The 15,353-nt window shown below is 46.1% G+C and overlaps 1 protein-coding gene across 1 annotated transcript; it reads left to right on the top strand.

The window, feature by feature from the left end:
- The first annotated feature begins 1,180 nt into the window (after positions 1–1,180).
- LOC308080372 (uncharacterized protein) lies at positions 1,181–14,690 on the top strand. Its single transcript, XM_080422196.1, has 5 exons — positions 1,181–1,316; positions 4,606–5,101; positions 5,635–5,855; positions 13,453–14,037; positions 14,431–14,690. The coding sequence occupies exons 2-5, from the start codon at positions 4,692–4,694 to the stop codon at positions 14,670–14,672; spliced, it is 1,458 nt and encodes a 485-aa protein (XP_080278322.1). The 5' UTR covers positions 1,181–1,316; positions 4,606–4,691; the 3' UTR covers positions 14,673–14,690.
- The last annotated feature ends 663 nt before the right edge of the window (positions 14,691–15,353 follow it).

Here is a 15,353-nt window from a genome sequence, read left to right as displayed (position 1 = left end):
TTAACATTAGAATCAACTTAAGTGTCACATGTTCACATCACATGATTACAGATGAAGGACAATTACAATTATACAACATCTGGAGTTACAGGAAGAGTTCAAATAGAGAAATAATATAGAAGAAAGGAACACAGAGCAAGTACAAACCAAACTAAACAGGAAGGAGCAAGTATATGCATCTTCAGAAGTATATGTATTAATATACCAATGGAGCCATGGGTCTGCAGACAGGGCTGATACAATAGGATTGTGGGTCTGCTTTTATAACTTGTTGTGGACTTACATAGCACTAAAAAATATGAAATCTCATGATTAGTTAAGACCATTTTAGGTCAGCCTGACCCAATGCAATTACATTCAATAAATCTTGTTCCTGTTTCCCAGAACATTAATGGTACAATAACCAAACTCTGAACTGTCTGGAACATGCATTCCATCATTATCTTCTCAATGCAATGATTCATATAAACAATATTTCTGCGGAAAAAAATAGCTTGTGATGTTCTTACTGTGTCACAGTCAGAATTTTCTTTTTTTTCTTTTTTTTTTTACAAATATTTGTAACATGGTATCTTGGTATATATATATGTTGTATCCTGCATTTCTATGAGATGTGATCAGACCTGTGCAGCATCAATGTGCACTGATGAAAGCTGTGATGGATGTAGGGCTGCAACTATCCATGATTTTCCTCACGATTATTCTATACATTATTTTCCAGATTAATCAAAAAATCAAGATCATATTTTATATATATTTTTATATATAGATCAACGAATCAATCAATTACTTTAGCCTTTTTTTATATTATGCTGCACAACAGTGTCCCATGAGACTGATGAAAGTAGCTGATCTACAAGCAAGTTTTTTTTCCTTTTTTTTTTTCAAATAATGACATCCCCAAAATAGAGATTGATTATTAATTGATAAATGTATTCATTTATTGATTATCAATTAGTTTTTAATAATAAATGAAATGTATTAGTTGGATTAACTGTTTTACTCCTAGATGGATGTTCTCTTGTCTACAGGTCTGGAAGGTCACATAGTACTGTAATGGACAGTACCCGAGACCAACAGTAGGGAGCAGCAATACACCAACTGGCGTCTAGACAAAGTGGTCGTCAGAAGAAGAACATACCCACAATGCAGTAGTGAAAACAACATGGTGGTGTGTTGACTGGCTGTTGTTGAAATACCGTAGATTTATATAAAGGTAAAACACAAAGAAAACTTAAACGTGTCGTTTCTAAACAGTGTCGTCGTTAAGCAGCAGGAGGACGTTTGTTAGCAGCTCGACCACTGAAACACAGCAGGTAAAGATCAACTCATTTATGTTGGGTTTCATTTGTATTTATTGACTCAATGGCGCGTTCGAAAATTACACCGGAGCACACTCGCCTATTAGTTTGTATTGGCCAGTGCGCTCAGTGCTGTATTTTCGAACGCACCCATAATGGAATATAAATCTAATTGCTGTTACTTGCTAGATTATAATTCATGTGATCAGAAACACATAATATATATATATATATATATATATATATATATATATACATATACATACATACACACACACACACACACACACACACACACACACACACACACACACACACACACACACACACACACACACACACACACACACACACACACACACATTTAGAACCTCTGTGCTCCCACAGCGTAGGGTGCCGGTGTTTCAATTTGTAACGAGACCAGATCAAGTTGAGACCGCGTCGACTGTTGTCCTAGGGTGCGTTCGTAGCCCTGAAACATGACTGTCATACACAAGCGTCATGTGAACCATGGCTATAAGGTGCGTTCGTAAATGCACACCGGGAGCGCACTCACGTATTAGTTTGTATTGGCCAGTGCACTCAGTGCTATATATCCGAACGCACCCTAACAGCAGATGTTGTCCCCCGGTGAAAGAACACGTAGCTGTCCTCGTCAATGCCGTTTTTTTAATTTTTATATCACAATGCCAAAACATACCGATCTGATTCTTGTTTGGATGAAGAAACGCCAGACAGACGAACACTCACGTTGCGGTGTGGACGGCTCTCCGTTGGTTTTGTTGTTGTTGTTGAGGAAAAGGAAGACAACCACTTCCTGTGTCAGTCTCTCTAACAATAGATTTACACGTTTTATAAATGCAACTATTCGCCATTGGAGGCGGAGTCAACATGTGTAAGGTACAATCATTATTCGGCCCATTGAAAGCGTGCAAATAAACGCATCAAGGAATTAATATATAAATAAATGATCATTCCCTCCTGGGATTCGAACTCTCCCCAACGTCAGCATAAATACACCAGACAGGTGCATACACCGGTGAGCCATTCTTCTCACAACAATTGTACTATTTCTAAGTAGCCTATAACATAATGAATAATAGATGATCATGGTGAGATATTTTAGAAACAAATCTGTACTAAACAGCCGTGTTGGAGACCAGTAAAATAAATAAAATCAGTGTGGTGACTTGAGGTCTCATGTTGATCTGGCGACCATGTCTGATTAGTTTTTTAATGGCTGGTTGTATACTCTATGAGTTGTTAACGGTACCCAATTGTTGAGAGAAGAATGGCTCACTGGTGTAAGCACATGTCTGGTGTATTTATGCTGACGTTCGAATCCCCCGAGGGGATAAACATTTATTTATTAATTAATCGATGCGTTTATTTGCACGCTTTGAATGGGCTGAATAGTGATTGTACCTTACACATGTTGACTCCGACTCCAATGGCAAATAGTGGCATTTATAAAAGGTATAAATCTATTGTTAGAGAGACTGACACAGTGGTTGTCTTCCTGTTTCTCAACAACAACAAAACCAACGAAGAACCAGCGCACAACGCAACGTGAGTGTTCGTCTGTCTGACGTTTTTTCATCCAAACAAGAATCAGATCGGTATGTTTTGGCATTGTGATATGAAAAAAAAAAAAAACGGGCATGGACGAGGACAGCTACGTGTTCTTTTACCGTGGACTACATATGCTGTTACTACGACGACAGTAGACGCGGTCTCAACTTGATCTGGTCTCGTTTTAATCTTTGTCGGCAGGTGACGAATTTTAGCGGCCAAGAAAATTTAAGCCACAGGTTGAAACAACCGTTTAAATAGCTTTTTGTAGTGAGTCTGTGCCATGTTTTCTCAATGCAATCTTACGGGAGCAGTACAGTGCATGCAGACGGGGGTTCACTGGCCACAGGCTGACAAAAAAAGTGATTTAAACTCCTGTTTCAACCCGCCTGTAAAAGTTTCTTGGCTGCACAAATTTAAAATATCTGAGAGCAGGGGGGCTGACCTTTTTTTTAAAATGTTTTTGGATACGATTTGCAGTCGTGTACAAACCTCCGCGTACAATAAAGAGTGTGAGCGATGCTTTTTTTTATGGATTCGTTCCCAGTATTGGTGTGTGTTCATAAATGAACATCATGCTGGTTGTTGTAGTAATTAAAGAAGAGCTCCGGGGGCGCCCGCCAACCTAGCGGTCCAGGAGAATAGTTCATATAGGCTCTAATGCAGCCTGACAGCGCGTTGCGGGTTCGATTCCCGATCGATCCCGACGACCTTTGCCGTGTGTCACTCCCGTCTCTCTCCCTGTTTCCTGTCTACCGCCACTCCGTACTATCAATAAAGGCAGTAAAGCCCAAAATTATTTCTTTGAATTAAAAAAATTGAATAAGAGCTCCTTCTGACCCTTTGACATAACTGAGCCTTTGGTTTTGGCATGATGTGTCAGTTTTAAAATATCAGTGAACATAATTTTTCCATGAATGTGGATACTAACTGCATGAAGGAATTAGGAACATCAGGTATACAGAATGTTTGTCCCAACTCATACAGGTACAAACAGAAATGCAAGTGTGGTAACCTAGAGAACGTTGCAATTTAAGCTAATGGTTTTGAGATCACATAAGCATTTGTGGTAACCTTGAGGGTTTTCCATTGGAGGATGGCAGAAGGCAGAAGCCTCTATCAGCTGTTCTCTTTCTCACAGTCCTTAAAGGTAGGGTAAGTGATTTTCTTTGGTTAAAATAAGCGTTAAATAGCTCTAGATACTGATAGTATTCATTCCTATAGTGTGTTTGTTAAGTAACAGGGGTCTCTCCTGCTCTTTATTTCAGGTTGTGATACCAATTTGATCCAATCAGGCTTGAGAACTCAGCGAGGATACAGATTAAACAAGTGGAATTGGAAGTGATTGCACAAAGAAATGAGCAGACAAAATTGGAACTGGATCACTAAAAAAAAACTGAGAAATGTGTACTCTCCTGATTGGCTGACATTTTGAAAACCACCTGAAAATGTATTTATTATTTATGTTTATTAAAGACCTGGGGAGACTCCTGTTACTGAACACTCCATATTTACCATCAGAATATAGAGTATTTAACACAAAAATCCATGTTTTAACCAAAGAGTATCACTTACCATACTACTACAGTTTGAAGAAGCTGCCGGTGTAGTTTGATGTGAAAGCGGTTGAATTCATTTTACAGTTCATAATGGTCATCACCTGTCATCATCTGTGTACCATTCAGTGAACTATGTGATGACACTATGTAATTATTTTCATATCCACCCACAGATAAGCAAACGTCTGTACAGAAAGTTGTAAAGGACAGCCAGACATCGTACAGAAGCACACCTGTCAGCAACCTGAAACCGCCGACAATGATCTCCTACATTTCAAAGACAACCGCCTCTGATGACTGGAACTCCGTGAGGACCCAGCGACTGTCCTCTGCTCTCAGTATGGACTCCAGTATCCTGGGTAAAGACTCTAATGTCGAGCCTGGAGGTAGCAGGGACTTCCAGTCCTCCTCGTACGCCGAGGATGGACACACGTACACAGAGGGTCTGAGAGTCGCGGAGTTGGAGTTTCTAGCGGAGCCAGACAGCAACAGCAACATGCGGGACGACACAGTTCTGCACCCGTCCTACCAACGTCTTGCCCAAGTCACCATCCAGGACTCCATGGAGCGCACCATGGACGACCTGGCCGCCCCGGCTGCCCCCATGGACCTCGGAGCGGCGGGCCAGATGAAGAAAAAGAGGGATGCTCCACCCGCCAAAACCGCGCGGTAAATGGCACATAGTCTCTCTCCTTTTGTCATGTTGTTTTGCAGACTAATCTGCTTTAAGGCTTTTGGTCACAAGACACTGCGATTTTCTGTAATATTGAGGTATATGCTGTATTGTTAAAGTATTTCGTACATATATTTTTCAACTGCAGACATGGTCCGTAAGTCATCTTCTTGACAACAGTATTTGTTTTTTTTTCTTTCAATTACATCTAAAAGACCCTTTTTCTGCAGTTTATAGGTACATGTTTCCCCATCCTCAGCAAATCTGTGACTTTGTCAATATTTATATATATAGATATATAGATATATAGATACATAGATATATATAGATATATATAGATAGACATGATATATTGAGGTGGGCAGTCCACCCGCCTCTGGAGCCATTTGTTTAAATGATGATGGTTCATATGCCGCACGTGCCTCCTCTCTCCCCTGTGTCTGTGCCTGATTGACTGGCTCATCCATCCCTGCAGAGTCAATAAACCCTACCCCCCCACCGGTCTCTCTGTGTGTGTCTCCTCTACCAGGTTCCGGCCCCCACAGACCAAGACCAAGAAGGAGACCAAGCTAGAGTTCTTTGGCTTCAAGGACAAGGAGGACCACGATAGTGAGGAGGGGTCGGAGGGCGGGGCAGCTGTTGGTGGCAGCAGTAGCAGCTACAAAATCAAGTACTTTGGTTTTGACGACCTCAGCGACAGCGACGATGAGAGCAGCCAGGCCAAGGAGAAGAAGAAGGCGTCACTAGGGGGTCAGTCCCCTTTTTTCTTCTCACGCGCGTGTTGTAGTAGATCTGCTCTAAACCAGATTATTATTATTACAAACCTACCCTATCATCTGTTAAAAAGAGGTCGCTGGTAGTTTTGTGACCATATAGGTCGGAGTCGCATTATTTCGCCCTCTAAGAACTGCGACTTCTCTCTCCCCTGAGCGGGGCTAAGCTCACGTCGCTCCACCGGCAGGTACGGGTCTAAGTTCCCTCGCTCCACCGGCAGGTACGGGTCTAAGTTCCCTCGCCTCCGGACAAGGTAGGTTGTTGCTAAACTGAGATTTAAGTTTGTGTATTATAGATCAGCCTCTGCGCGCCTCCTCCCTCCTGCATTTGGTTGCACGTTGCTAACGGTAGCGTGAGTGCTTCGGTTAGCATCCGTTAGCATAGGAACGGCTAGCTGTTGATAATCTACGCCACTCGACTAATAGCTTTGTTTGTTTTGGTTAGCATCTGCTCGTAACGGCAAGCGTCAGCGCTGCCTGCTACAAGCACGGTGTAATTTAGCGGTGTAACTTTAACGACTTTTGTTTACACCCGTATCCTTTGTTTGTGATAAGCTAATGGAGCGAGCGGCTCGACAACTGTTTTGTTTTGATTAGCCTTAGTGACGGCAAGCTCGACGCTGCCTGCCCACGGCACAGCATAATTTAACTCTAATACTTTATACTAGTGTTCTTTTCTTTTGTGGCTTTGTTGATTAGCCCCTGCTATAGCATATTAGATTACAGCAGCTCAAGCTTTGCTCAGCGAGTGTGTTGCATAGCAATTTTTTGTTTTCATTGGTGGCTACCAGTTGCGTTAGCGCTCTGGTTACCACTAGCCTCTGCTGGAGTCAACCCTCTCCCGGCATAAGCTGGCTACGGCCCAGCCATTAGTAGCCTCCGCTGGTACAGGCAGCGTAAGCGCTCCCTCCCCCCAGCTCACGGCCCCTACAGACCGAGCAACCAGTAGCGTCCACGCTATGGATAGCTCCTATTATTGCGCCTCCTGTGAGGCTCCTCTCCAGCCAGACGAGGGACACGACCTCTGCCCTGTGTGCCTGGCAGAGGTGGAACCGCCACAGGGTGCAGGCGACCTCCCCCATCAGGCGAGGCGGCTACAACAAGAACCAGGCATTCGAAACGTCGGGCTGGGGCGGCTGCTGGCCCCCCCTCCCAAGAAAAGGTTGACCACAGTCTGTCGTCTCAGATGGAGAAGCTGTCAGCCGAACTGGCCCACATGAAGGCCATGCTCATGGCCCGCCGGCCCGATCGCCCTTCGGAGGAGGCAGAGGCGCCTACGCCTCCAATGCCACACCTGACCCCAGCAGAGGATGACACACTCTCTCTGGCGGCGTTAACCACTCACTTCCGTGAGTCTGACGAGGAGGATAGGAGAGACGGTGTCTCCCAGGCCTCGGAGCCGGGCTCCCACTCCTCAGCCCGGACCTCACTGGGCGAGACGGAGGACAGTTCCATGTGGACTGTTTTGCGCATGGCCCTAGAGCAGAAACGGCTGCCCATACCACAGCAGGCGGAGGCAGCCCCTGCAAGCGCCTTCTTTAGGCGCAGGCCAGCCTCCACTTCCTTCGCTGTTCCTCACTCAGGGGACTACATTAGTGAGCTGCAAGCCTGCTGGAGAGACACGAGGGCCCGCTCCCGTCTCTCGGCGGACGGGCGTACTCTGACGGCCATGCATAATGCTGCAGCAGTGGGCCTGGACCGTATGCCGGCTATCGAACCTGGCATCGCATCCCCCGATGAGGCTCTGCGGCGGGACATTAGATGCCCCCGGCCACAGTGCAGGATCACCGATGACCTGCTAACGAGGGCTTATGACACGGGAGCGCGCGCCGGTAGAATGGGCAACTCCCTGTCACACTTACTGCTGGCCCTCTCAGCATCCCTGCAGGAAGGCAGTGCAAGCGCGGACGCAGACTCCATCGCCTTCTGTGACGCGTCGCTGGAGGCGTTTGGCCTCATGTCACGGGAGCTCGGGAGGATGATGTCCATGCTGGTCCAGACTCGGCGCCAGGTCTGGCTCTCACAGTCAAACCTCACTGAGGCATCTAGAAGGACCCTCCGCAGTCTCCCAGTGGAGCCGGGAGTGTTGTTTGGCCCAGCCGCACAGGAGGCGCTGGAACGTACCAATCAGGCCGGGCAGACCAGGCAGCAACTGGCAGGTCTGGGGCGCATGCCCCTCCCCCCTAACAGGCCTCCCTCCGACAGGGGCCCCTCGGCTGCCCCTCGAGCTCGCCTACCACCTGACCATGCTAGGGGCCAGCGCTTCCCTCAGCGTCCTACGCAGAGGCAGGGCCGTGATCCCCAGGACTCCGGCCGCTCGCCAACATTTCGAGCCCCGGACCCTGGCAGACCTCCACCAGGGCCCTCTACAATCTCAAGGAATGAAGATCCTGCCTTATCTGGACGATTGGCTGGTATGCGCACCATCCCGGGCGCAGGCAGCCGAAGATACAGCACGGCTCCTGAACAGCTTTCACTTAGACCCCGAGCGTCACAGACACAGGAAAATAAGGGTGTCAAAACAGTGTCTCCTCGCCCTACTCCAATGGGAGGGACAGGGCCTACATATCAAGGGGTGTCCCTATGGGGTCTGTCCCATCCCGCAGGGAGACTGTGGCCACCGACGCCTGTCCCTCGGGCTGGGGCGCGGTGTGGCAGGGCAGGACGGCTCAAGGACAGTGGTCCACGGAAGACCGTGCCGACCACATAAACGTGCTGGAGCTGCGAGCGGTGCACCTGGCCCTACAGCATTTTCTGCCGTTTCTGGAGGGCAGGCACATCCTGGTACGGTCAGACAACACCTCGACCGTGTACCACATCAACCACCAGGGCGGCACCAAATCCGCTCGGCTGCTACGGGTGTCCACGGATCTCCTTACGTGGGCAGCCCCCCGTCTGTCGAGCCTACGGGCAATGTACTTACTGGGAGAGCGAAACCACGTGGCAGACTTCCTCTCCCGCCAAAAGCCCCCACCTGGGGTGTGGCGCCTCCATCCGGAGGTATATATATAGGGAGCCACAGTCTGGTGTCCCTCTTCTTGAGGGGGGCTCGGAGGCTACACCCTCCGAGAGCCCCAGCATGGGACCTGACCACTGTATTGGAAGCCCTATGTGGGCCTCCCTTTGAGCCTTTGGCGCAGGCAGGGCTGAAGTGGGTCTCTCTTAAGACCGCATTCCTCCTAGCGATTACTTCGGCGAAGCGTGTCGGGGAGCTGCACGTCCTGTCCGTTAGCGAGTCCTGTCTGAGGTGGAACTCAGACGGGTCAGGTGTCCCCCTTTTGCCGAACGCAGCCTTCCTCCCTAAAGTGCTGTCGACTGCGCACCTCAACCAGCCCATAAGGCTGGCCCGGTTCAACCCTCCGCCTGGGGAGAGGTCCGACAGGATGGAGCTGCTGTGCCCAGTCCGGGCCCTGAGAGTTTATATCAGGGCAACCGCCCATACTCGGTGGTCCGAACAGCTGTTCCTCTGTCACGGCGGCCCAACAGAGGGTGCACGCTTTCCAAGCAGCGCCTGTCCCACTGGATTGTGGACACAATCAGCCACGCCTATGGGGCGAGTGGCCGTCCCATCCCACCTGGCATACAGTGCCACTCCACCAGGAGCGTCTCCACGTCATGGGCCGCCCTGAGAGGGGTACCCTTGGAGGACATTTGTGCCGCTGCCTCATGGGCATCACCAGGCACGTTCTCTAGATTTTATAGGGTGAATGTTGCCACTCCCCATCCACTGGGCGTGGTCCTCTTCCCAGAGTCCGGTTCTACCGTCTAAGGTTTGTAACCAGGATTCCTCGCGACTCGTTTGGTATGAGTCATTCAGTGCTATAGGTTAGCAGGGAAGAAATAGAACGATAGTTACATATGTAACTACGGTTCTATGAGTCCCGAATGACCGCCAGAGCGCTCTGTCGCTCAGTATCCTCGTGTTCACGCGAGAAGATTCTGTAGGGACTGACCCCCTAGTGACGCCGGAAGATATAGCCTCTTCCGGTTCATCCCGGGGTCACAAGTGACGACGTTGGTATACGTACTCGAACTGCGCATGCGCGAAGGGAACCATTCAGTGCTTTAAGCACCGCCTCTGGCGGTCATTCGGGACTCATAGAACCGTAGTTACATACGTAACTATCGTTTTCTAATCTGCGGGTACTAACCAATTTTAACATATTATATTAAACACTTGTCAAGTAGTCTTTCAAACAGCTATGATTCATCAGCCTATGCTAGATACTAGAGGACAGTGCCACTCAATCTGAACAAATAAGATGGCCGAATGGTGCGTTATTAATTATGTTATAAACGGTACATTAAATGTTTCCAAAAACATTTGAGTTGAGAGATAAACAATGCAGTATCATACACTTGATTCAGCACAGCCTTGTTGCAGTGTGCAACGCAACATGTTTAGATCACATATTTAATATATTTGTTCGCTGTGTGACCGTTATAAATATTGAGCTGGAAAACCCATCTGTGATTGGCTCAGAGACACCCAGCTCCTGTTTCACTGAGATTTACGTTAAGATATGGTTGCAAAAAGCCATTTCAGCTGGTCTATAAAGGACGACTTCTCCCATTTTTAGCCCATCTTCATATAATAGATCCTCACTAATGCTAAAATAGTGTAATTTTTTTCTACTCAGTCTATGTCTCATAGGAGGTCTGTGGACACTTCAGAAATCCGTCAGACAGTTAAATGACACCATTCGGGACTGGTGCATCTAGAACAGGGTTTGTCTATATCACACAGATCAAGCCGCTAAGTGCATGACGTCATGAATCAGAAGCACATGAAAGCCTGACATGCCTGGTAAAAGTTTTGTAGTAGGTGAAAACAATGAAAACTGATTTTATGGCATGCCTCTGTAGGGGGTGAGAGCTCTAGAAATGGGTCTGTTAGTCTGCACTGTGTGAGATAACAGATATTTGACAAGCTTTTTAGAAGCTTGTTGATTTGAGGTGTAACCACTTCAACCCTAGCATCCCTTTGCTGGCGGGGGGGATTTGAAAAAATGCTGGTCTACAAACTCAACAAGAGATTTGGTGTAGAGGGAAAAGAGAAAGGACCAAGTACAGAGTCGACATTGCTCAACATTAGCATTAGTTAAAGGGCAAGACCACTTTGGTAACTACACAACCCAAACCTCTACCAAAGTGGTCTTACCCTTTAACTAAGCTTTTTTTTTCTCCAAACTTTCAGAGAATATACGTGGTTGTAATGGGGACATAGTTGACAATAAATGCCAAAAAACATATACATGTATAATAGTTGAGAATTTTTCCAATCTTAATTACTTCCTGTCAAACAAAAAAAATAACATAATATGAGAGAACATCGGCGGGTAAGTAGGTAGCCTTGAGAACGAATTATTCCCGAGCCATGTGGCCCATAGGCAGGAGCTTATTTCCTGTTTCTGTGGTGTGAGGTGGCTTGATGTACAAGTATATCCCCGGTCCATGATGTACACAGAGACTTACCCCAATCCAACCCTTGATAATGAGTGTCGAGCGGGGAGACATTGCGTCCTATTTATAGTCTTTGGTATGACCAAAGACTATACCCTGAATCCTGACCTCCCAATCTCAGGGCAGACACTTTAACCATGCCAATGACCTGGGTTTTCTAATCGGCGGGTACTAACCAATTTTAACACATTATATTAAACACTTGTCAAGTAGTCTTTCAAACAGCTATGATTCATCAGCCTATGCTAGATACTAGAGGACAGTGCCACTCAATCTGAACAAATAAGATGGCCGAATGGTGCGTCATTAATTATGTTATAAACGGTACATAACATTTTTCCAAAAACATTTGAGGTGAGAAATAAACAATGCAGTATCATACACTTGATTCAGCACAGCCTTGAAAATGGGTGAAGTAGTCCTTTAAGTCAGGGGTTCCCAACCACCGGTCCGCGGACCGGCACATGTACCACCGGTCGGCGAGAACGCGGCCGGGAAGTCCAAGATATCCCCGTCGTGAATCTATAACCTTGCGGCGCCAGGATTTTCCACAGAGCAGAGAAAAGTTGAGTCGGTCACATGAAGATACCAAGGATTAGTCAGTGATGTCACTGAGTTTTATAAACAGCTTTTTCCGTGCTACTTCCTGTAGTGACATCACTGTTGAATCCTTGCTATCTTTATCTTTGCCTTTGTTTCAACGTGTGTTGACGTGCGCCGTCGCTACAAGCTGTAGCCAATTTTGTCACGATGATGATCGATCGCGCTAATTAAACACTAAACAGGATTATGATTTCATGTCAACATTCAAGTACATCTATCAGAAGATGTAACTCAAGTAAAGTAATGCGTCACTCTGCAAGTTTAACCATAGTTAGTTTAGTTTTCCACCTGTCCAAAGTCATTTCTGATACAGACATATCCTTTTTCCTATCACCCCTGTCCTTGTTGATATATCGCCAGTTTAGGTCAATGATATAACATTATGTAGTGATATAATAATATATAAATAGTAGCCAGTGATGTGTCATTGACTGTCAGTCAACTTGTGTTTTGATACGATTGATGCGCCCCCCACCCCCCCGTTGACAAAGCCGGGGGGCACCGAACCGGGTCCAAGCACCGGGCACCATGCCGGTCCGCGAAATTTTATGAACTGTCAGCTGGTACGTGGTAACAGAAAGGTTGGGAACCCCTGCTTTAAGTTTAAGTTCAAATAAGTATAACTTCAACTATTTCCAGATTTCAGTGCATGGCACGTCACTTGAAAGCTTACAGTCTGCACTTTAATAATATGTAAAAAACAGAATAATATAATGACCATGACTTGCAGCGCATTCTATTAGATGTGGAAAAAAACTTGCTTGGCCTATTGGCAGCATGCACAAGAAATGTGGCGCTGATCGGTACAGTGGTTTGTGAAATTAGCCCCAGACACACAGACAGATTCACAGACTAATTTCTAGACATACTGTACAGGGCCTGGTCATAAGAATAAGTGTACATACATTTTAAACTACGACCCATTAACTTTCACCAGGAATGTCAAGCTTTTGTGTTTGGAGGTGCTTCTGTTTCATAACGTCATGCACTTAGTGGCATGAGCTATGATTGGTCTACTTTGGAGGTGACATACATACATACTGTACATACAGACACATCCAGTTGTATATAGCTTGGCCTACAGCCTCACTTACTCCCAAATCAGAGCTCACATATTGATTGATTGATTAATTTAATACTTTATCAGTCAAAATTTTAAACTGCATGGAGGTACAGTAAAACATTTTGGCTAAAAGGATAACACAAAAAACACATTTTAATGATTCAAATTAAATATTTGTTCTATCACCGTAATTCATTTGTTGGGTAATATAACTAGATATATTGATTCTGGTTACTTTTTAAAATATGTATTTTGCTATAATCTTGCTAACACTTTCGAGCCTACTTTAGAGTTTCCAGAACCACCTGTAACAACCTGTACTTATTTAGTAACTGTTTTGTCAGTCTTAGTAGGTAATAGCTACAGTATGTACATAGAAGATAGAACAATAGATTTACATTTTAGGAATCCGGTGTTCACTATCATGTTATTTTTCTGCTCCTAGACATCCTGCACATGGTTGTGTGTAAAGAGGAGGATTCTCCTGAACAGAAGAGGAGCCCCAGTCTGCTCCAGGAGGAACCAGAGCCTCCACACATTAAAGAGGAACAGGAGGAGATACTTCAAAGACCAGAGGAGCCTGAAGGATCAATGTTGACATTACTAGCAGTGAAAAGTGAAGTTGATGATGAACACATCTCTTCACACTGCTCTGAAGTTGAACTTGAACTCACTGAAGACAGTGATGATTGGGGCGAGACCAGTGGAGGTGTCCACACTGGAGAAAAACATTTCCACTGTAAGCATTGTGACAAGAGTTTCAGCTTTTCATCTAACCTGAAGAGACACCAGCGTGTCCACACTGGAGAAAAAAAACACATGGTTGTGTGTAAAGAGGAGGATTCTCCTGAACAGAAGAGGAGCCCCAGTCTGCTCCAGGAGGAACCAGAGCCTCCACACATTAAAGAGGAACAAGAGGAGCCTGATGGATCAATGTTGACATTACTAGCAGTGAAAAGTGAAGTTGATGATGTACACATCTCTTCACACTACTTTGAAGTTGAAGTTGAACTTGAATCTGACTATGCAGGTGCTGATAGCCCAGAGGAGACCAGTGGAGGTGTCCACACTGGAGAAAACCCTTTCCTCTGTAAACTGTGTAACAAGAGTTTCAGATTTTCATCTAACCTGAAGCGACACCAGCGTGTCCACACTGGAGAAAAACCTTTCCACTGTAAGCATTGTGACAAGAGTTTCAGTGACTCAAGGAACCTGAAGAGACACCAGCAAACAAAAAGCCACATGGTTGTGTGTAAAGAGGAGGATTCTCCTGAACAGAAGAGGAGCCCCAGTCTGCTCCAGGAGGAACCAGAGCCTCCACACATTAAAGAGGAACAAGAGCGTCGCTGCCGTCTCAACAGGGAACGAATGCAGCGTCTACGCAAAAACGAACGACCATCAAACAGCCCAATGCCTAATGCAGGTGCTGATAGCCCAGAGGAGAGTAAACGAGAGCGTCGCCGCCGTCTCAACAGGGAACGGATGCAGCATCTACGCAAAAACCAAACCGACGAAAGGCTGGCCCAGCTGCGCCAACAAGATGCTGAACGCCACAAGTACCGCCGCCAACAACTGGATGACGAAAGCCTGGCCCAGCTGCGCCAACGAAATGCTGAACGCAAGCAGCACCGCCGCCAACAACTGGATGCGATCTGTTCTCACTAATTTAACTGTACCACCCACTTCTCTACAATTGCTCATTCCTTTCTATTCTTCTTATTGTTATTTTCGAGCTGCGTTCGCTTCCCGTGTTCGCGCGTCTTACTTGTGATTGGGGGGAGACAAGTGGAGGTGTCCAAACTGGAGAAAACCCTTTCATCTGTAAACTGTGTAACAAGAGTTTCAGCTTTTCATTTAACCTGAAGAGACACCAGCGTGTCCACACTGGAGAAAAACCTTTCCACTGTAAATATTGTGACAAGAGTTTCAGTCAGTCAGGTGACCTGAAGACACACCAGCGTGTCCACATTGGAGAAAAACCTTTCCTCTGTAAACATTGTCACAAGAGTTTCTTTCAGTCAAGTCATCTGAAGTCACACCAGCATATCCACACTGGAGAAAAACCTTTCCACTGTAAACTGTGTAACAAGAGTTTCAGCTTTTCATTTAACCTGAAGCGACACCAGCGTGTCCACACTGGAGAAAAACCTTTCCTCTGTACACAGTGTGATAAGAGTTTCAGTCAGTCAGGTGACCTGAAGACACACCAGCGTGTCCACACTGGAGAAAAACCTTTCCACTGTAAACATTGTCACAAGAGTTTCTTTCAGTCAAGTCATCTGAAGACACACCAGCGTATCCACACTTAGTCCGGAGGATTGAGACGAAAATCGTTCACTTTTTCAT

Source organism: Gymnoscopelus braueri, assembly GCF_963280865.1.
Source record: "Gymnoscopelus braueri genome assembly, chromosome: 24".
Lineage (NCBI taxonomy): Eukaryota > Metazoa > Chordata > Actinopteri > Myctophiformes > Myctophidae > Gymnoscopelus > Gymnoscopelus braueri.
This window is presented reverse-complemented; position numbering and strand designations above follow the sequence as displayed.